Source organism: Eulemur rufifrons, chromosome 6 (genome assembly GCF_041146395.1).
Source record: "Eulemur rufifrons isolate Redbay chromosome 6, OSU_ERuf_1, whole genome shotgun sequence".
Lineage (NCBI taxonomy): Eukaryota > Metazoa > Chordata > Mammalia > Primates > Lemuridae > Eulemur > Eulemur rufifrons.
The window spans coordinates 78418966-78440845 of NC_090988.1; the positions used below are offsets into that span (position 1 = coordinate 78418966).

Here is a 21880-nt window from a genome sequence, read left to right on the forward strand (position 1 = left end):
CTTTAAATGTAGTCATTTCATTCTAGTAAAAACTATACCAGTATTTCTGTTAATCTGTTGTTTTTTCCAACATCTCTTCGGCTTTTCTTTTTTTAGGTTGGTTGTCATTTTCTAAGTTTAGTGACTTTTCAATTTCATTTATTTGATTTGTTATGAGCCTCTGCCAGTCATCTTCACCAGAAGAGGCCACTAAACCAGTAGTATCTTTAATCTTGATTGCTTGAAAATGGCTTTGTAGCAGAGTTGATTTGAGAGGCTTTGTTTTCACCTAGGAAAAAACCAAACTAGTATTACCATTAAAATTATTATACAAAAGACTTCAAAGAAAATCTGTGAATCCTCTGCAATTACCATGTTTATGTGATAAAGCCACCATATTCTTGGCTGGCTTGCAACAACCTTAGTAATTTTGGCACCAGAAAACTATACAATGTGAATTAGTAGGCTTGTGTAATAGTTCTTCAAAATCTCTAATATATAACTGAAGTAAACTGTATAAAAACTACCTTTTATTTCGTATTTCCTCTCATGCTTCAGAGCACCATTGTTGAAGAAAATGACGTATTTGGAAGCTGGCCTGTTTTCAAGGCACTGCATTGGGTCATACTTTTTAACACTCTTAAAAAATAATGCATTTTAAGGTTTTTTTCTGATAATACTGGCAATTTAGAAAATAGAGAAAAGTACAAAGAAACTAAAAATCATTAGTACTCCATTACCCAAAGGGACCTGTCAACATTTGGTATTGTTTGCTGCTAGTCTTTTTTTTCCTATTTTTAGCATATTTGATCATTCTATAGAATTTTATATCTTGCCTTTTCCTCTGTGAGCAATTTCCTAGCTCATTAAAATTTTTCATAAACAATTGTCAATGGCTGCTAAATACTCCCTTTTATGGATGTGTGATGATTTAACTATGTTCTACTACTGAATGTTGTTTCCAGTTTATCCCTCTCAAACATAAGTTTGAGTTACTTTCATGAAAAAAAATCTGTCTTCAGATAGATTCCCAGATAAAATCTTCTATTCAAAGAGAATATATTGTTTTAAAAATAAGTTACTGTATTTTTATTTTTTAGTTGTAAGGGAAATACACATGTATTTTAGAAATATGGAACAGGATAATAATTAAAATCATCCAAGATCCCAGCCACCATTAAACATTTTGGTATAAATCTTCTGATCTCTTTTCTGTATATACTTTACTGGGATCCTATTTTAATCAGTTTATGTGCTATGTTAAAAACATTTTTAACATTTCTGCCTGTTAAAAATTTATTAAGAGGATGTATATTGTTAGACATTTAAATTGCAAGGAGAAGATCACCGTTATAAATTAGGCTGCAAAGAATCATTTGTTCATAAATCTCTGAAGATCTCTGAGGTATTGCTTAACATTAAAATCTTTTCCAGTTTGACTAGAAGTGTCATAATATTGTCATTTTCAATGTAAGATTATGTAGTAATAAGTTAATTTTTTAAATGAGCTTAAATGTTAAGAATGATTAAATTCACAGTTCGAAGTGATCCATACAATACCGAGAGTAGATGGGAAGAAATGGAGCAAATCTAAATCTAGGTTGCTAATAATTTTGAAGAAAAATGATTGATCATCTGTATGACTTAATGGTCCTATCTTGCCATTAAAATGCTTTGTGCATTTTGGTATATTTGGCATCCAAGTACAAATTAGCAGTTTCCCAAAATCCCAATTCTTTGGCTTTAAGATGTTGGAAAGAAAGGACACATTTACACATATCTGATTGGGTTTCTTTCTCCATAACTACCCACTTGGGAGGAGGGGTGGGAGCAGGGATAGGCTATAGAGAAACAAGAGATACAGTATAGACTAATGTTTGCACTTAACAAAACTGGTCCTATTTAGCTTACCTGAGGTTTACTGCAGCCTCCTGCACTAATTTTACTTGTAGTTGTTGCCAGATGTGTTGACATAAAACTTTGCTTGTTCTCTTCCTATCTCTTTTAGAAAAAATTTTTTGTTAACCCCCGCCCCCCAACTTCCTCTTTCCCAGCCTGATTTAGAAGATACGCTTTTTGTCCTAAAAATTTCCCCTCACTTGGTACTAGTCCTTTTATTTCAGCCTGGAATGGTAGTTTAAAAATTTAACTTAAATGAACCTAATTCATTGGATGTATAAAATAAGTCACTTGCTTTGCTTATTTGGGGTCCTCTCTTCCATCCTCATTCCTGGATATCATCACGATTGTAGCAGACTACCAACCTAACTCTCTTCAAGAACAAAAAAACATACCTTATTGTTTCAAGTTGCTGTGAACCCATAGAGAGAAAGTGGACTGGCACCTAATACCTGCCCTGAGTTTAACAGAATAATGTGCAGAGTGTACATAAAAATATGTTGAAAAATAAACTTCTGTTCCTTTTTGGGCCGTAATTCATTTGTGTTCATTTAGAACAGGTTAACAAACTTTTTCTGTAAAGAGCCAGATAGTAAATATTTTCAGCTTTGTAGGCCAAATGGCCTGCTTAATTCTGTCACTGCAGTGCAAAAGCAACTTTTACAATATGCAAAGGAATGGGCGTGGCGGTCCTCTAATAAAATACTACTTTTGGATTTGTCCCACATTACATAATAATTGATAATCAAGCTTAAGCTAGAATAATGCTGCTTAGCATAGTGCTTGGCACATAGTAATAAGCACTTAGAAAATGTCTATTTAGCCAGAGTACTGAGTTTGTTTTATATCTACCAATATTTTGAGAAGAAACGTTTTTTCTGTTATCAAAGTTGAGAAAATACAGCATTTGACTAAGAGCCAAGACATCTAGTCTAGGTCTACCAGATTCCCTTGATGACCTTGGAAAGTTATTTCGCATTTGTCATTGTTTCCCTATATGTAAAATAGAAAAAATTATTTACCTTTACAGGATGGTGGAGAACTATTTCTTTGAAGAAGTTACAATTCTATAAACATAAATTCTTAAAAGCAACATTAATTGCAGGATGAGCATTAGGAATTAGATACAAAGAACTTCCTTGTTAGGTTAATTATAAAAATGGGCTTTCCAGGGAAACCTGAAACTTCTACTTTGAAAATACAACAGCTATCTTGTAAGTGTTAAGTATTCAACCTAATTAGAAATGAGGGTCTAGCTTTGATGCTCGCAAGCTTCCCCTTTGCTTTGACTAATTGGCCAAGGTCGGAACTTTTCCCAATGCCAAAATTACTGCTCTTTAGTTACCATATTTTAAAGATACACACCAAGTTGAAACTATACTGTTGTAGCTGAGCACAATTATGAAAATGTGAAAAGGGTTAAATCCTGATTTTTATTTCAACTCTTCAAGAGGGAGAGTTATACTATCTCACTTGAGGTTTCTACCATTTAAAAAGCAAAATATAAAAAATATATTCTTGAAAACTATTATTTATTAAGGATGTGTTAGTACTACAGTTTTCATTTTGTATGTACTAAAGAGAAAGTTGTTTAATGTGCATCTCTAAAATTTAAAATATACAATGACTTTAAAACCTGTCACTATGCAGTTATTGTTTTATAAATAATCTTTCCTAACTTTTTGAGATCACTTTTTAGCAATTATACCTACAATTTTTTTGACTTTGAACAGTACAGACTTTTTCTTGCTAAAGTTCTACACACTAATATATAAAACTTATAAATTGAACCAAATAACTTTCCTGCTGTAGTTGCTTTTCTTACAACAAAGGGACTCCTGGGAGCCATATAATCTCTACAAATACTTTGCTAAATATATAGAGCCCTACTTACTATTGTATCACACTGTGGACATTTGATTCTTTCACATACTGTGTTCTAATTGAAATAATTTTAAATAAATTCCTTTCACCGTAATAGATTCCAAAAATAATTGAATTAACCTAAATGTTATGAAAAACAATTGGACTTGACTTAGCTTTTTTAGACGTCATCTTTTATTAATATAAACTTTTAAATACTCAAATGCCACTATTTCCAAATTTAGGTGAGTAAAAAATAGAAATATATAATCATGCCTCACATTCTCCTTTACAAAACAGGCTGCATTATATCTATTTGATTTATACACTGTGACTTTTTCCTGCTGTTTTCTATCAACCTTAATTGTGAAAAATGGTGCCATGTTGCCCTCTTGATATTATTTTGGAGATCAGTTAGGTCTTAAAGCATCCAGATGCGTACAGTTCTACACATATCTGTAGAATTAGCTCACTAAGGTCTGCTCGGCAATATTTTTAATTGACTTACATGTTCTGTGGGAAAAGAAGAATCATAAAAAGTCTTTGCGATTGCATTCCTCTCTTCACTGGGTTCTCCCTTGGGATCTGGATGGATACTCCAGTTATTCAAAGTGTCAGCAACTCTGTTAATGCTGGTAGTATCTGATTGACAAAGAGGAAATGGCAGCAACTGAATTTTATTCTCCAGGCACTCATTTTAGTGACTGAACTTGTTTTTCTCTGATTCTATGCTTTTGCATTTAAAAAGCAACAAGTTCTATGTTCCTTTTACTTTGAATATTTTATAGTTTTCCTAGATTTTGCTCTTATATTAGGCATTTCATTTCAGAAAACCTGACTACTATAATTCCACATTAAAAGGAGTGAAACAGTATAAGTATCTTCTAAGACAAAATAACTCACATAAAATGTTATCCTTATTCCCCTGGTCATTGCATTGCCCACACACGTAAACATTTATATAGTGAACATTTTACCAATTCAGATTAATGGAAAAAGTCTCAACCAACTAAATGCCAGATTTGTAAATTATATGTAAAGAAATTAGACATAGTAAGAATCCCAACAAAGGGCTGTTTAGAAAGGCTCATTGGGCTTTAATAAATAGATAAAAATGATTTAAGGAAACATGTCAACTATAGAGGTTAAAAGATAACTTATGTTTAAGAGTATTTCATAAGTTGAATTTCTACAGAATTTTAGATTATCTCCCCGTATATCTTATTTATATCACTGAAATTTAACTTAGAAGAAAAGACCTTTGAGAAAATGGTAAATGATAGACCAGTGCGTAAAGCAGCACTTGATGACTACCTCTAACGGAATCTAAAGTAATACATTTTATTATAGTAAAAAAATTACAGTTTGGGAAATGACGTTATACAGTATTTTGGCTATTTTTTATTTTTCCCTACATTACTTTCCATTGGTGCTAGTAAACAAGATATACTTATTTTGTTTTTAATCCCCAAATATTCTTTTTAAATTTTTCTCAATTTTCTTTGTAAAAGAAGCCTGTTAAAAGGACCCTACAAAGCTTTCCTTGTAATCTGCATTTAATGGGTCTAAATGCACATTGTTAAACCCAGCAAAGTTTCCTTAAAAATGTAAGAATGTCTTTAATAATCTCGTAGTTATTCAAGACACAATGTTTTTATTTTAAAACATTTTTATGAAAAATTTCAAACACAAAAGTAGAGAGTATGAACCTCAATGTACCTATCACCCAACTTCAACACCCATCAATATTAAGTCATACATTTTATCCATTCACCCATTTTATTTATTTTTTGGGGTATTGTAAAGCAAAATTTGGAAATTAAGTCATCTCATACGGAAGTTGTAAAGAATAGAACTGCCCCTCTATTCTCTAAAGTATTTAACATTTGAAAATATTTAAATAAAAACATTATGGGATTTAAAGTGTTTCAAACAGTGACAAGTATCAGTGATAGGAAATATATTAATGTTATGCTTCAGTATTGCTTATAAAACAGAAGAAAGCTGGATTTATGGTGCTAGTGAAGGAACAGATAAAAATGGAAAAATTAAGGAAAGGGGGAGAAAATTACACAAAGAAAGTGACAACATAAGAGAAACTAAAATGTGGTTCAGAGAAGAAAATTTTTAAAGATCTGAGAGTACGGAAAGAAAAGGAATAAACACGCACGCACACTTTGCAACTACTTCACTGCATTTGCTCTAGTTTTTTTTAAAAAAAGGGAATCAGATTGGGTGGGTAGTTGTTCCTGATTTAAAATTAATGCTTGGAACTGTTGTTTTTGCTATTCCTTGATGACAAAAAAACTTTTAAAAATTTCCAAAATGCGATTGTACGCATTGATAATACTGACCCAGATTTAGGTGAAAAGAAATTCACTTCCTTTTAAACATTAATAATGCCTTTCCTACTTTTATATATGCACATATGTGTGCAAAACTTTAGGTTGAGGCAAAAAAACAATTAGTGTAAACATTTTCATGTTAAACAATTTGGAGACTTTTTTATCAAGAATAAGTGGTAAAACACATTTTAAGAATTAAAACATACCCTTATTTTCTTACCTGGTCCACTATCTTTTCTGATGTCATCCACACCAACATTTTTACAAAGAGCCATTGAAATTATCTTTTTGTTTTCTGATGTACCTATTGGTCTCTCCTTCAGCAACAAAGAAATGCTAGACGTTGAAGTATCCACTGTTTGACTTTCAATTTGATTTACTTTTGACCAAGGACTGGGTTCTGAAAAACTGATGTATACTGGAGTTTTCTCAGTTTTTTTATCTGAAGTTGAGGGATCAAAGGCTGACCTTCCACTTCTGTTTACTAAATCTCCAGATGGCTTTATATGAAATGAATGTGATTCCTCCAGCTGTCCTTCACTGTATATATTTCCTGAAACGATGTCATTTAATGACTCTGTTTTCTCTGTATTAGTTAACAATGTATGCTGTCTTTCATTAACATTCACAAAAAGGAAGAGGTCGTTTTTTGTGGCTTCAGTTATCTGATTCTCATCAATCTTTCTCTCTTTATTAGAAAACTGTATTTCTGTGGAAGTTTTCGGGTCAACAGCAGTTTTCACATCTTTGGTTTGTGAAGCATGACTATTCTCATCATTAACTTGAAGATGGGAAATGGTCACCTCATTGTTTTCTAAATATCCTATACAGTTCTTAAACTGATTGTTTTGAATATCATTCATATTTTTCCATACAGTTCTTTCCCCAGGGCTTGAATTGGGTTTCACCAACGTAGGCATACTGTTAACATTTTTATCTGCATTCTTAAGTACTTTCAAATTATCACTGAATGCAGATGAAATGGGGTGATCAATTACTGTATCACACGGAACAGTTAGTTCAGGTTTCTCTGAAGTATCATTGCAGACTTGCTGAAAATCTGAAGCTTGTTTAAAAGGTAATGTGCTACACTCACTTTTTTTATTTAACAGTTGTATTTGTTTTATTTTACATTGTTTATCATCTAACGTAATTGAATCCTGTAAACTATGTTTCTGACACAGAACAGGATCCTTTTTTACATCTAGAGATGAATCCAAATCTGCTTTGGTTTGGTCTCTAATTTCCTTCTCTGTAGCATTTTCTTGAGTCCACAGGAGTGAACTGAATTGTTTGAATGGTTCATTTTCAGAAACATCTTTATTATGATTTGCATTGTGAGCTGTCTCATTTAAAACACTGTTAAATGATGTTGTGTTGTTTTCATCCTCCTGGTGTGTATCTGCACGGTGAAGATCTAATTCTAATCCTTCAGTTCTTTCTGGGTTTATCTTTTCTGTTTCTACTGCTATACCTACCACTAAAAGAGGATTATTTGGTGTTTTAAATTCTGTACGTCCATTGTCTTTTTCTAAGCACATCATGTCTTTTATTTCTGTAGTAACTGATTTTCTAATGTCAGTAACATTCAAGGTTTGTCCTTGATGAATTACTTCTCTTTGTAAGCAGAGGGTTTTGCTTAGGGAGATTTCACTTTGATTTTCCTTCTGAGATACAGTAGTATCAATTTCATTCTTGAAGCTTTTTTCAAAAAGCTGTAAATCTGTCATGATAGGAACATAGTAAAATTTTATATTATACATTAAGCCTGATTTTATAAAACATATATATCACCTTTTTTATAAAAACATATTTAGCCATAAGTTATTTTATTGGCCAATAATTATACAAGTTTGATGACATCAATTTTACCTAAATATTAGGTTTCCTTTATTATAACAAGCATATATTTAGCATGCTAAATACTTGGCCCTACCCACATTAAATTTTTATTTCATAACAGCAAAAATATTTTTGGTTTAAATAAGGGGAAGTTGAGATATTACAAAATGGTTTATTTCTCTAGTCTATTGCTTCCTTTAGGGCAGACAGCATAATTCCATATAAACACATAGCTGATAAAAATTAATTTATGCTAACAGTTTACACTAATTTCTATTACTACCCAGGTCCAAAAACATCCAGAAATTGCTAGCTGGCTTCTTTGAGACAGGCAATCATCACTATTTTATTCACTGCCCTGTGAATATTTTTAAATTCTGGAATAATTTTGGGCAGTGTATAGAATAACTACTTAATCAAGACATTAATTTTATTCATCTATGTTTTAACAATAGGTTTCAAATTTTTAGTATAGTTAAAATAATCTAGAATACAAATTTCACGTCTTTGAAGGCCTTTTTTAGTCCAATCATTTTTTCTACAACATCTCCACCAAGTGGTTGTTCAGCCTAGGTTTGAACACCTTTAATCAGCATCATCTTTAAACAACTCTTTTTCAAAGATTGAAGAATTAGTAAATTATTTCAATGGTTACAGAAAGGTCATTTGAATTAAGAAAAGTACTCGAGGTCTGGTCAGCAAAAGGCTACTGGTGACTCAAAAAACATTCTCAGTAAAGCAGTGAAGGCATAAACCAGAATACAAAAAGCCAAGGAATAAGTGATGATAAGGGGAGACAGAAATGTAGTTTTCCCAAAAATATTGACTATAAAACAATAGCTAGAAGGATGCTTATTTTGTTGACATATACAAATGAAAAGGTAAGTGTTTCTTCAACTACACTACAAGGTTCTCAAAGCAAAGACTGTAATTGATACTCCCCTAAATTCCACAGAGGGCCCAGCACAGCGCTATTGCAGATCCTTTATTTTGGAAAAAAAAAAAATTCAGTATACAAATTAGAAAATATCAATATAATTTTAAAGTTACCTTCTATAATGATTTCTTCTACAGATGGGCCTTCTTTCTTTTCCTCCTTTTTTCTGTATCCAGTATCTGAACAAAAACTCTCAGTATTTTCTTCCCTTATTTCTTGCTCAGAATATTTCTGTATGATAGTGTTTTCTAATTTTTCAGTTGACATTTCACTGTTTTCACTATTTACTTCTGGAACATTCTAGTAAAATGGAAAAGATTCCTTTAATGTAAAAACAGATTGTTAAAAAGTATAAAACCTTTGTGCAACCTTTGCTGCTAAAAGTGGAATGTTTCAGTTCAACAATACAGCAATTTCCATTTCAGAGCCAAACAATTTTTAAACTAAGTTTAATATACTAACTCTTCATAACAAGATCACTTTATATGTTCATTTTATATAGCCTTAAACAAAATGGAGATCTTTATATGTTTTCAAACACGCATACCACATTATTACATAATACCACATATTCTATGTAATAGAAGAGCCACCCCTTTATTAAAAACCAGCCTGGGCAACATAGCGAGACCCTAGCTCTGGGGGAAAAAAAAAAAAAAAGCAGCAGCAGCAGCAGCAAAAATTAGCCAGGCATTGTGGCCCACGTGTAGTGAACTATGATCAGCCATTACATCCCGGCCTGGGTGACAAAGTGAGATACCATCTCTAAAACCACCACCACCACAAAACTAAGGTTGACATGGCAGGCAACTGTTTTAAGCAGTATTTTTCTTTTTTGAGAGACTGGGTTTCACTATGTTGCCCAGACTAGTGTATAGTGGCTATTCACAGGTGTGATCAGAGTGCCCCATAGACTCAAACTCTTGGGCTCAAGTGATCTTCCTGCTTCAGCCTCCCAAGTAGCTGAAATTACATGTGCTCACCACCTCACCTGGCTAAGCAGTCTTTGTATGTATCTTTAAAACAGTGAATCAATTCAATATGCTTTTTCTTCCTCTATATATTAGACTATTAAGTATGAAATGTCCAATTTCCTTAAGTATTAAGTTTGACAGTTGATATCTCTGACATTTCACTTTGACACATCTTGTTTTATTTTTATTGTGAAGGTACATCCTTAGTCCTTCAAATGCATGGTTTGGCTTCTGATTATCTTTCAAATTATTTTTTTAGAGCAATTTTTGTGAAACCATGGATAAGTCAAAAATTTGTGTTATTTTCAAATAAGTTCCATCTTGGAACCAATGCAGCACAGACAGCTCAAAATATCAATGAAGTGTTTGGGAAGGATGTGTCTAATGAATGCACAGTACATTGATGGTTTGAGAAGTTCCATTCTGGTGATTTTGTTCTTGAAAATGAGCCATATGGCTGACCTGAGACCAAGGCGGATAATGATGAGCTGAAGCTGTAGTGGAAGTGAATCCATCTCAACCTATGTGTGAATTAGTAGCAAGGTGTGACATTACTATTCCAACAATACTGAACCATTTGAAACAAATGGGCAAGGTAAAGAAGCTGGACAGATGGGTACTGCATGAATTAAATGAGCCTCAGAAGAGAAATCATCTCAAAGCTTGCCTTTCTTTGCTGTCACGCCATAAAGGCAAACCATTTCTACATGGTATTGTTACGTGTGATGAAAAATGGATTCTTTTTGACAATCTCAAGTGTTCAGCACAATGGTTGGATAAAGATGAAGTGCCAAAACACAGTCCAAAACTGAACATTCATCAACAAAATCTAATAGTGTGTGTTTGGTGATCCAGCACTGTTATTATCCACTACAGCTTTAAGAAATTTGGTCAATCAGTTACAGCAGATGCTTACTGCAACCAACTGGACGAAATGATGATGGCTGCCATGAAGCAGCCGAGATTAGTCAATAGGGATAGGCCAATTCTCCTGCAAGACTATATGTCGCAAAAAACAATGCTGCTCAAAGTATAGAAGCTGGACGTGGAAACTCTTTGTCATCCACTGTATTCACCAGAATTTGCACCAGCTGACTACCACTTTCTCCAGGCTTTGGACCACTTCTTGAAAGGAAAAATATTCAATTCTCAAAAAGCTGTGGAAAACGCCTTTTGTGATTTCATGGCCACTCGCTCTCCAGGCTTCTTCACTGCTGGCATAAACAAGCTACCATTAAGATGGTAAAACTGTGTTCATAGTTTAGGCACATACTTTGATTGACTGTACTGCTTCTTGTTTGAGATATAATATACTACGTTTTTTATTTGAAATCAGACACTTCATATTTAATGAGCTAATATTAAGCCATGTTACATGTGAAGCACTGCACTAAGCTTTGGGATACAATGATGAACAAAATACAGTCCCTGCCCTCAAAAAACTTATAGTTTGGTACTAAGATAGGAAAAGAAATAACAGGCAACTTTAATAAAATGTGGTAAGTGCTCTGAGAGGGATAAATACAGACTACTAAGGGCACAGAGAGGCAAGTCCTTTCCCTGCTTTGGGGAGTCAAGGAAGGCTTCTGAGAAAAGGTGATAACTAAACATACCTGAAATATAATATGGAGTCATATACATTGGGATAAGGAGGCACTCCCGGGAGAACAAATGGTATATATAGATGTTTGAGAGCAAGCAAGCAAGATTAGAATCTCTTCAATGAACTACGAGTGATATAGTTCAGTTAGAGCTTAGATGCTGGGAGAGTAATAGAAAGAGAAGGCTTGAGGCAAGCTGGGCCTAAGTCATTAAGGGTCTAATATAGCATCCTAAGGAGTTTCAGCTCTACCAGGAAGACACTGAGAAGTCACTGAAGTGTTTTAAACAAGGAATCAATAACATGATCTGACTGGAGAGACCATTCTGGTTGCAGTATAAAGAATAGGTTAATGTTTTCCAAACTTCATTGTCTGAAATCAGCAATAAGAAATATGTTTTATAACTCAATGAGTACACCACACAATACTTATTGTGATACAGTCTAATGTTTTCTATCTCATTTTTAAAAGAATGCTGGTCACAAACCACCAAACTAATTTCTATGAATCACTGATAGACTGCACCTAGGAAGTCTGCAAAACACCGAGTTAAAGGGAGATAAGACAGGAGGCAGAGAGATATATTAGGAGAGTGCCTGAGTAGTCCAGGTGCTATCAATAATAAAGAGCATCCCCTCCTCACCTAAGTAGAGTTGATCTCTCCTTCCTTTGTGCCACTAACCTGCTCTAGGTATGCTGCTATTTAAGCACTTTCCACACTACACTATAATTGCTTTTTAACCCATTTCTTCTACTAGATTGGAAGTTCCTTGGAACATCATATGTGTCTCTTTCATAGTAGTCCCACAATCTTCCACAGTATGTGACACATAGACGATATTCAATAAACATTTATTAGTACATAGGTAAAAAGAATGAATTAAGTTAATAAGCACATGTATTATCTATTTAATAAAAAGCATATGTACATTACAAAAAATAGAAATATTTGCTTTAAAAGGGACTAATTACAGAGCTCTTTAAGACAGTACACTCCCCTAGATCACTTAGCATTTGATTTTTAAAATTTAGACTTATACATCTAGCTATGTCAGAGTCCTGACGTGCCTTCCCAATTTTCTTGTAAATTATTAGAAAACTAGATGAAATGTATGAAACAACAGCTTTCAGACAATGGACTACATATGGTGAAAAAATGTGTTCTCTGAGAGAAAGGAAAAAATGAGATGAATAAACCTTATGATTACTCAGGCTTACTGCCGGGACACTCTCTTCACAGCACGAGGAGGACGTACTCTTGCAAAGTAAGATGGTCTGAGTTGGCAAGACAGGGATCAGAGTTTGGAGAGGCTGAGGTGGATATTAATTTGTAAGGCAGAATACTGAAGATGAGGGAACTATACAGAAAAAGAGTTCCAAGAATTTGCATATTCAGTCTGTTGCTGAATATTAAACTAGACGTGAGGAGTAGAGACCCCAGAAGAATCATGCCCTACTAGTAGGTTTAAACTAGCCCTAGAGTAAGGGCTATTCTAGATTCTCCCTTACATTTAAAAACAAGCCTCAAAATGATGAAGCTTATCAGCAAGTAACTTAACGCCTGCAAAATTTCAACATTCTTAAAAGGAAGACAACAAAATCTAGCAATCAGCAATGTAAAATTCAAAATGTTCTAGTCCAATAAAAAATTACTAGACAGGTAGAGAAGCAGGAAAAAGTAACCTGTTATGTTACCTTTTATAAAGCAATAAAAACAAATACAGAAATGACACAGATGGTGGAATTAACAAAGAAACTTTAAAACAGCTATTATAAATGTTCAAGATTTGAAGGACAATAATATGAACATAATGAAAAGAAAAATTAAAAATACCCAAAAAAGAACTAAATGGAAATTCTAGAGATGAAATACACAGTATCCAAAACAAAAACTCACTGGTTAGGCTTACTAGCAGATCAGACATTTTAGAAAGAAAGATAAATGAATTTCAGAACATAATAGTAGGAATAATCCCAGTTGAAGCAAAGAGAGAAAGGGGCTGAAAAAAATATGAAGTGGAGACTTAGTAACCTATAGGACAATATCAAACAGTCTAACATGTGTAAATGAAGTCCCACAAAAGGAGAGGAGGGGGAAGGAAAAAAAAATTGAAGAAATAATGACCAAAAATTCTCCAAATCTGATGAAAACTATAAATCCACAGATCCAAGAAATGCAATAAATCGCACAGAAAGATACATACAAAGAAACTATACCAAGGTACATCGTAATCAAACTGCTTGAAAACAGTCAAGAGGGAAAAATCTTAAAAGCAGCCAGAGATAAAAAGACACTCATAAAGAGGGATTATAAACATATAAGAATTGCCCCAGATTTACTGCCAGAAGCAAAGCAAGCAAGAGAACAATGGAAATGGCACCTTAAAATTAACGAAAGGAAAAGATTATTGATCTAGAATTTTACACCCAGTAAAAATATCCTTAAAAATTAAGGAGAATTAAGTACCTTTTCAGACAGACAAAAGCTGAGAGAATTCCTTACTAGCAGATATACACAAGAAGAAATGTTAAAGGAAGTTCTTCAGGATGAAGGAATATGATAATAGGTGGAAACCTGGATCTATGCAAAGGAATGATGTGTAACAGAAACAGTAAATATGGTGATGAATATAAAAGATACTTTATCTAATTTTAATTTTCTTTATCATGTAATTGACTGTTAAGAGTAAAATAAATAATATATTGTGGGGTTTATAACATACGTAGAAGTAAAATATATGATAACAATAGCACAAAGGACTGGAGAGAGAAAAAGGTAATGTAGTTTTGTAAGTTTCTTACCTGATCATAAATTTGGTATATTATTATTTGAAAATACACTACAATAAATTACACTCTAGAGCAGGAATTGGCAAAATATGGCCAAAGGGCCAAATCTAGCCTACTGTTTATTTTTCTAAACATTATTTTATTGGTATAAGACCATGCTCACTTGTGAATGTACTTAATACCATTGAACTATACACATAAAAGAGATTAAAATAGTAAACTATGTTATGTATATTTTACCACAATAGCAAAATACAAATAGTTCTCAAATAAAGAGAAAATAAAGGACTTCCTCATATTATTCAACATAAAAAAATGAATATTCCCATTAAAAAAGTAACAAGATGAAAAAGATATATTAAATATAATGCAAACACTAATCATAAAAGATGAAATAGCTATATGAGTATCAGACAAAAGAGATCTCAGGACAAGAGGTATTACTAGGATAAAGATAGACATTTCATAATGATAAAAAGGTCAATTAATCAGGAAGTCATAACAACCATAAATGTGTCATAATAATCATAAATCATATACTTAATAACAGAGCTTAAAAACACAAAAAGCAGAAACCAACAGAACTGAAAACAGAAAGATAAATTCACAGTTATAATTAAAGGTTTCAACACCCTTCTCCTACTAATTGACAGAACAAATACCTTCTCCTACTAATTGACAGAACAAGTACATACACACACACACAAATCAGTAAGGATGGAGAATTTGAGTAACATTATCAACCAACTTGACCTAATTGACATTTATAAAATATTCCACTAGCCAACAGCATGATACATATTCTTCAACAGCACATGAAATATTCACCAAGAACAACATGCTTGGCAATAAAACAAGCAATAATATATTTAAAAGGATGAGTCTTAGCTAGAATGTTCCCTGACCATAACCAAATTACATTTGAAACCATTAACAGAAAGGTATTAGGAAAATTCTCAAATACTGGGAAATTAAACAACATACTTCTAATGGGTCATACTCATACCCATGGGTCAAAAAAGACTGCACAAGAAAAATCTTAAAATATTTTCAACTGAATGAAAATGAAAACACTACATATAATTCATGGATGCAACTAAAGCAGTGCTTAGAGGAAAGCATTTACCTTTAAATGCTTATATTTGAAAAAAAGAAAGGCAAATAATCAATTATCTAAGTTTCAACCTTAAGCACCTAGAAGAAGAAAAAGCAAATTAAACCCAAAGTAAACAGAATGAAGGAAGAATGTTATTAATAGTAAAAGTCAATGAAATAGCAAATGAATAAACATGAGAGGAAAACCAACGAAACAAAAACCTGGTTCTTCGAAAAGACTAATAAAACTGAAAAACCTCTAACTAAACTAAGATAGACAGATCTCGGGGGTGGGGAAGAGAGAAAAAAAGAGAAAGATACAAATTACCAATATCAAGAATGACACAGGGACATCAATACTGATCCTACAGAATAATATAATAAGAGAATATTATGAGCAACTCTTAGCCAATAAATTGATAACTTATGAAAAGGACAAGCTCCTTGAAAGACAAAAATTACCCAAAAGGACTGTGTTGGGGGTCCCCAAGACCACCATAAGTATCAGTGATTCATTAGTAGGACTCATAGGACTCAATATACTCTTACTCATGGCTAAGATTTATTATAGCAAAATAATACAAACCAAAATAGGCAAAGGAAAAAGCACATGAGTTGAAGTCTGGAGGAAACCAGGTAAAAGCTTCCAAGAGTCATCTCCTAATGGAGTCACATAGGACACCTTAATTCCTACAGTAATGAATTGTGACAACATATGTAAATCTTTGCCTACCAGGGAAGCTCATTAGAAACTTAGGGCCCAAGGTTTGGGGGTAGGGGTGGTATTCGTGCAGGCACCCTCTGCCTAGCATGTGGCAAAACTCTAGACTCTCAGAAAGGAAACAGATGTTCAGAATAAACCACATTGCTTACACTAACAGTTTAGGCACACTGAGCCATATTTTTATCAGTTAGAAAATGGTGAGAACAGCCCCCAAAATCCAAGTTTCCAGCCGTCAGCCAAAGGCCAACCTTATGCAGGTCTTTATAAGGACAGTATCCACAGGCACACTAAGTTAACTCTTTTCTGCACATCAACACAAGAAGAAACTGAGAATTTGAATAGCCCTGTAAATAATTTAAATACTGAACTAGTTATTAAGACTATTCTCACAATGTAAAAGTCCAGATAGCTTCACTGATAAATTCTACCTAACATTTAATAAAGAAATAATACCAAGTCTACACACTGAAACAAATATATTACAAATCCATTTATGAGGCCAGTATTACTCCTGACATAAAAACCAGATCAAAGATTACAAAGTAAAAACATAAGAAAAAACAAAACTTACAGATCAATATTCTTCATCAATGCAAAATCCTTAGCAAATCATTAGCAATTCAAATCCAATCATATTAGAAAAAGCATTTGATGAAATTTAACAGCCATTCATGATACAAACTCATTCATGATAAAGGCTCAGCAAATTATGTACAGAAGGAAATTTTCTCAACCTGATGAAGAGTATAAACAAAAAACCCACAGCTAACATCATATGAAATGATGAAAGACTACTCTCCATCGGAGATAAGAAACAAAGCAAGCATGCTCACTCTCACAACTGTCATTCAACATTGCATTAGAGTGTCCTAGATAGTGCAGTAAATTGAGAAAAAGAAAATGTATGCAAGAGTTTTAGAAAGTAAAACTGTCTCATATTTGCAGACAACTTGATCACATACATAGAAAACCCCAAAATTCAGCAAAAATCACTACGACAACAATAGATTAATCTAAAAATGAGGTCAATGTACAAAAATCAATTGTACTTCTAAGTTGAGTCCAATGGCACATGCCTGTAATCCCAGCTACCCAGGAGACTAAGGCAGGAGGATTGCTTGAGCCCAGGAGTTTGAGTCCAGTCTGGGCAACACAGTGAGACCCCCATCTAAAAAAAATTATACTTCTGAATATAAGTAATGAACAATTATAAAGATAAAAATTTTAAATACTATTTACAATAGGATTCAAAAACATAAAATATTCAGGGATAAATGTAACCAAAAATTTCCAAGACCTACACACTAAAAACAACAATACATTTCTGAGAGATATTTTTAAATATCCAAGTAAATGGAAAGCTATACCATGTTCATGGACTGGAATATTTAATCCCAATCAAAATCTCACAGACTTTTAAAAATAGAAATTGAAAAACTGACTTTAAATGTGATAAGGAAATATTAAAGATCTAGAATGGCAAAAACAATTTTGAAAAACAAAACTGAAGAACTTATGCTACATTTTAAGACTTCTTAAAAAGCTATACTAATAAAGACAGTATGGTGTTGGCTTAAATATAAACATATAACCAATGAAACATATAAGAAAAATAGACCCACATATATTTGGTCAATTCATTTTCAAAGAAGTTACAATGGGAGAAAAAATAGTCTTTTTAACAAATGTGTATGCTGGAATAACTGTAAATCCATATCCAAAAAGTGACCCTCAATCCTTATGTCATACTGTATACAAAAATTAACTAAAAATGTACTACAGACCATATGCTTATATTCATTTTTTAATTTTTTTTACTTGTCACTAAGCTCTTTAAAGATGAAATATACTAATTTTTTAAAAGTTGATAAACTTAAAATGTAAAACAAGGAGAAAATCATCAGTGATGGCCTTAATTTAACAATTTGTGCCCCCCAACTACTTGAATTTTACCTGAAACTTCTTGTCTTCCTCAAACTTTTTCTGATTGCATAATTTGTTGTAATGTTCTTGTAACTTAATATGAGTTTCTTTAAGTAATGATAATTCATTTTTAATCTCCTTAATTTCCCCATTAAGTTCTTCAACCTATTATAAAATTTAACCAAAATAAACAGGTATATAAATATGTTTTACCTGAAAATTATTAACACAAGTTTTGGGAATTAGTAAAAGAATAAACCAATCATGAAGTAACTACAAATATTAACAGCTACCATTTACTGAACTGGGCTGAGTACTTAATAAACATAATTGCATACTCATAAAAACCCTATGAAGTATTATCATGCCCAAATAACAAGTGAGAAACATGAGGCTCACAGAAGTAAAGTAACTTGCCCAAGTGCACACAGATATAAAGTGCAGTCAAGATTCAAATCCAAAGCTAAATCTAGAGGCTGTGTTCTTAACTAGTATATTAAATCCCTCTTGTTACAAATGAGAATTTATGAATTTATTTTTCATCATACAAATTCTATAAAAGTTACACCTTCACTGCCTTCTTAAAAATTTATTTTCTTATTGTAAACAGGATACACAGATTTGAACTAGGTGAAGAGTACTGAACATTAAGTGGTACCATAGAAAACTGACATTTCAGCCTAATATTTATATCTATAAATTGGACTTTCACTGCCTACAAAATTTCATAATCTTTTTTTGGGGAGAGCAGTCTTTTACGGAAGGCACAAATATGAGACAAGGTAAATTCTACTGAAGAGAAAACGCCCTTTTGTCATGGAAGATTATAAGTTTCTCTTGAACAATTTTAAAACTCCTACCACAAATCCCAAAAATGCACATAATATTCCTAATATTTTGTAATTAATATTGCTCTATCTATCCCTATATAGAGACCAGCAGACATAAATTCACATTACTTTCCCTTCATCTATTAACTATCTTTTAATCTATCTCTGCAAAGTATTTTTTCAAGGCTAAACTCTCCATGTGTGTGTTTTTTTTTTTTTTTTTTTTTTGACAGAATCTCACTCTGTTGCCTGGGCTAGAGTGCCGTGGCATCAGCCTAGCTCACAGCAACCTCCACCTCTTGAGTTCAAGCAATCCTACTGCCTCAATCTCCCGAGTAGCTGGGACTACAGGCATGAGCCACCATGCCTGGCTAATTTTTTCTATATAATTTTAGTTTTCCAGTTAATTTCTTTCTATTTTCAGTAGAGATGGGGCCTTGCTCTTGCTCAGGCTGGTCTCGAATTCCTGACCTTGAGCGATCCTCCCGCCTCGGCCTCCCAGTGCTAGGATTATAGGCGTGAGCCACCGCGCCCAGCCCATGTGTTCTTTATCCCATCCTCTCCTATCTCCCTTAGTCCTAGCTCTAGCAATTTTCTCTTTTCTTCTGCCTATCCTCAATCTCTCACACTACATCAGCATCTTCTCAGCCCACAAATACGCTCTCCTCACATTCCTATTTTTTTTTCCTCCTTTACCCAGTTACTCTGTCTCTCACTTCTTAAAATAGTCCACACTTGATACTTTCAAATTCTGACCCCCCCCCCCATCACTCCTTAACAGCCTAACTTTAGCCTGCATTGTTCTGTTTTGTCAATTATCACCTGCAAATTAGCAAGGGAGTTTTTTCCCCAAGTCTCACACCATTTAACAGTTCTGTAGCATTTGACCATGTTGACTATCCTGTTTTTGAAACAGCCTCTTCTGGCTTCCATGGTACTACTCGCTTTATCCTATCTTTCTCACTGTTCTTATCAGGCTCTTGGCTCCTCTCCTACTCACACACACACACACACACACACACACACACGCCCCCACGCATGCACGCACGCTCGCTCACTCCCTCCCTCCACTCACAAAATGCTGGTATTCCCAAAGTTTCTTTTTTAGCTCTCTTCTCTTGAAGTCCTCTATTCCTTCCATAGATGATTTTATTTCACCTGTAACTTCAACTTTCAGCTTTTGCTAGTAAATCTTAAATCACCTATCTCCTCCCCAACCTCTCTCCTTAGATTCACATTTCCAAACGGATAGTATGCATTTCAAGCTAGATGTCCTGCAGGCACCATAGGTTCAACAGTTCTCAAATTAAACTTATGATTTTCATCCAGCAAATCTGCTTTTCATTTTAGATTCCTTATGTCAGTTAGTGACGTTATTATTCTATCAGTTATATTAATCCTAGAGTCATATTTGATGCTTTTCCCCTCCCAATACCCACTATATAAAAAATGTCACTAACCATACCAAATCTACTTCCAAAATGCTTCCTACATCTATCTCTCTTCACTGTTCTCACTATTACTCTAATTCATACCCTCACAGATTCATTATTAGATTATTACGATATTCTTCTTACTGGTCTCTTTCCATAAAGTCATCCTCCATAGTGTTGCGAGAGTTATTTTTTCTAAAACACATGTCTGTTTATGTCATTTCTTTGCTTTAAAACTCTCAATGGCTTCCCATTATTTAAATCCTAATCCTTTAGCAAGGAACCCTTCAAAAGCTGAGCTCAACCTATTCTCCAATGTCACAATCCACATATCCTATTTATCATTTGGAGCAGGTGATTCTTGAAAATGCAGTTTCATGCTTCCATGATGGTTTCTGTTCTTGCCTAAATGGAATGATAAAAGGATGGAATGGAAAGGTAGAGAATGGGTACCTTTTGCTTGGTGAAATCCTCTTCATCCTTCAAAGCCAAACTCTAGTGTCATCTTTTCTCTAAAACTTTCTCCAAACTAGCTAAAGGATATGATTTATTTTGTGCTTTCATACTTCTTTGTTAATAATACTAAAAAGCACTCTGCACTGCTGTGATTAATTCCATAGTTTATCTGTCCCTTGAGAGTGTAAGCTCTTTGGTAATCTTTGTATTTTAGACATCTCTGAAAACTCATTGTCTAGGATACTGCCTAACACATAGTATATGTACAACAGACGGTGTGAATTGAATTCCTTTTGTGACCTTCCTTTCCCTAAATAATTTCTGAACATCCTCATTTATTGTCTGTCTATATTTATCTACTGATTATATAACTAGTCAAAGACAGATAAACATAACACTTATTTTAATATTTCAATGAATTTTAAATATATTATCTAAAAATACGTACTAAGTTTTATTAGCACAGCATTTTTTCACTGTTTTTTAAATGACCAAATATAAAACAGCAGTTTGATTCCAACTTATAGCTGTCATGTCTGTATTTTTTTTTAACACATTTTAATAGAATCTCAGCAGCTATACTATTTATTACTGTCCTTCACTCGAGAATGATGAAAAACTTACAGAGACAGAAATAAAATTAAAGAGTAAATCTGATCTCACATTCACGAAAACTCTTATAGAACCAAAGCAGCTTTTTCTTACTTATATTCTCTTTAATAGTAAGGCATAATGGAAGCGAAATGACTGTAGAATCTAAAATTTCTAGGATAAAACCAATTGTATCCAAATTTATAGATCAAGGCCTCATCCGTGGAACTATTAATTTTTCTTAATTGTCTTTTTCCTTGGGGAAGTGGCATGGTTGTAGATGCAGAGAAAATGAATGTTTAATTTTCTCAGCTCAACTGATTTTTTTTTTTTTGCATCTTTGGCATATTTATATTTCCTTTTCACTTATAGTTTTCCTTATCCTGACACTACTATTTCTTTTAAACATTGGGGATGAAAAGGAGGTACTGGGATGCAGTATTGACTAACTGAAGCTAAAATGAAGATTGGTATGCTTGTTGCTTAATGATAAATTTTACTAGGGTAGAGATTATTATGTTTTTAGTATTCTGATAAAATTAAGTACAAAATATTTTCTTAGATTTGAGTAAAGCTTATCAAAATTATTGAAGACTTG

General features: G+C 33.2%; 1 protein-coding gene across 1 annotated transcript in view; it reads right to left on the reverse strand.

Annotated features, from left to right (window-relative positions):
* Positions 1-49: 49 nt before the first annotated feature.
* CCDC73 (coiled-coil domain containing 73) overlaps positions 50-21880 on the reverse strand; it is a 94513-nt gene continuing 72682 nt past the window's right edge. The window contains exons 13-17 of the mRNA XM_069470565.1: positions 18003-18137; positions 8979-9165; positions 6307-7809; positions 4250-4383; positions 50-268 (exon numbers count right to left, since the gene is read on the reverse strand). Coding sequence (XP_069326666.1) covers positions 50-268; positions 4250-4383; positions 6307-7809; positions 8979-9165; positions 18003-18137 — 2178 coding nt within the window. The remainder of the gene's footprint in view (positions 269-4249; positions 4384-6306; positions 7810-8978; positions 9166-18002; positions 18138-21880) is intronic.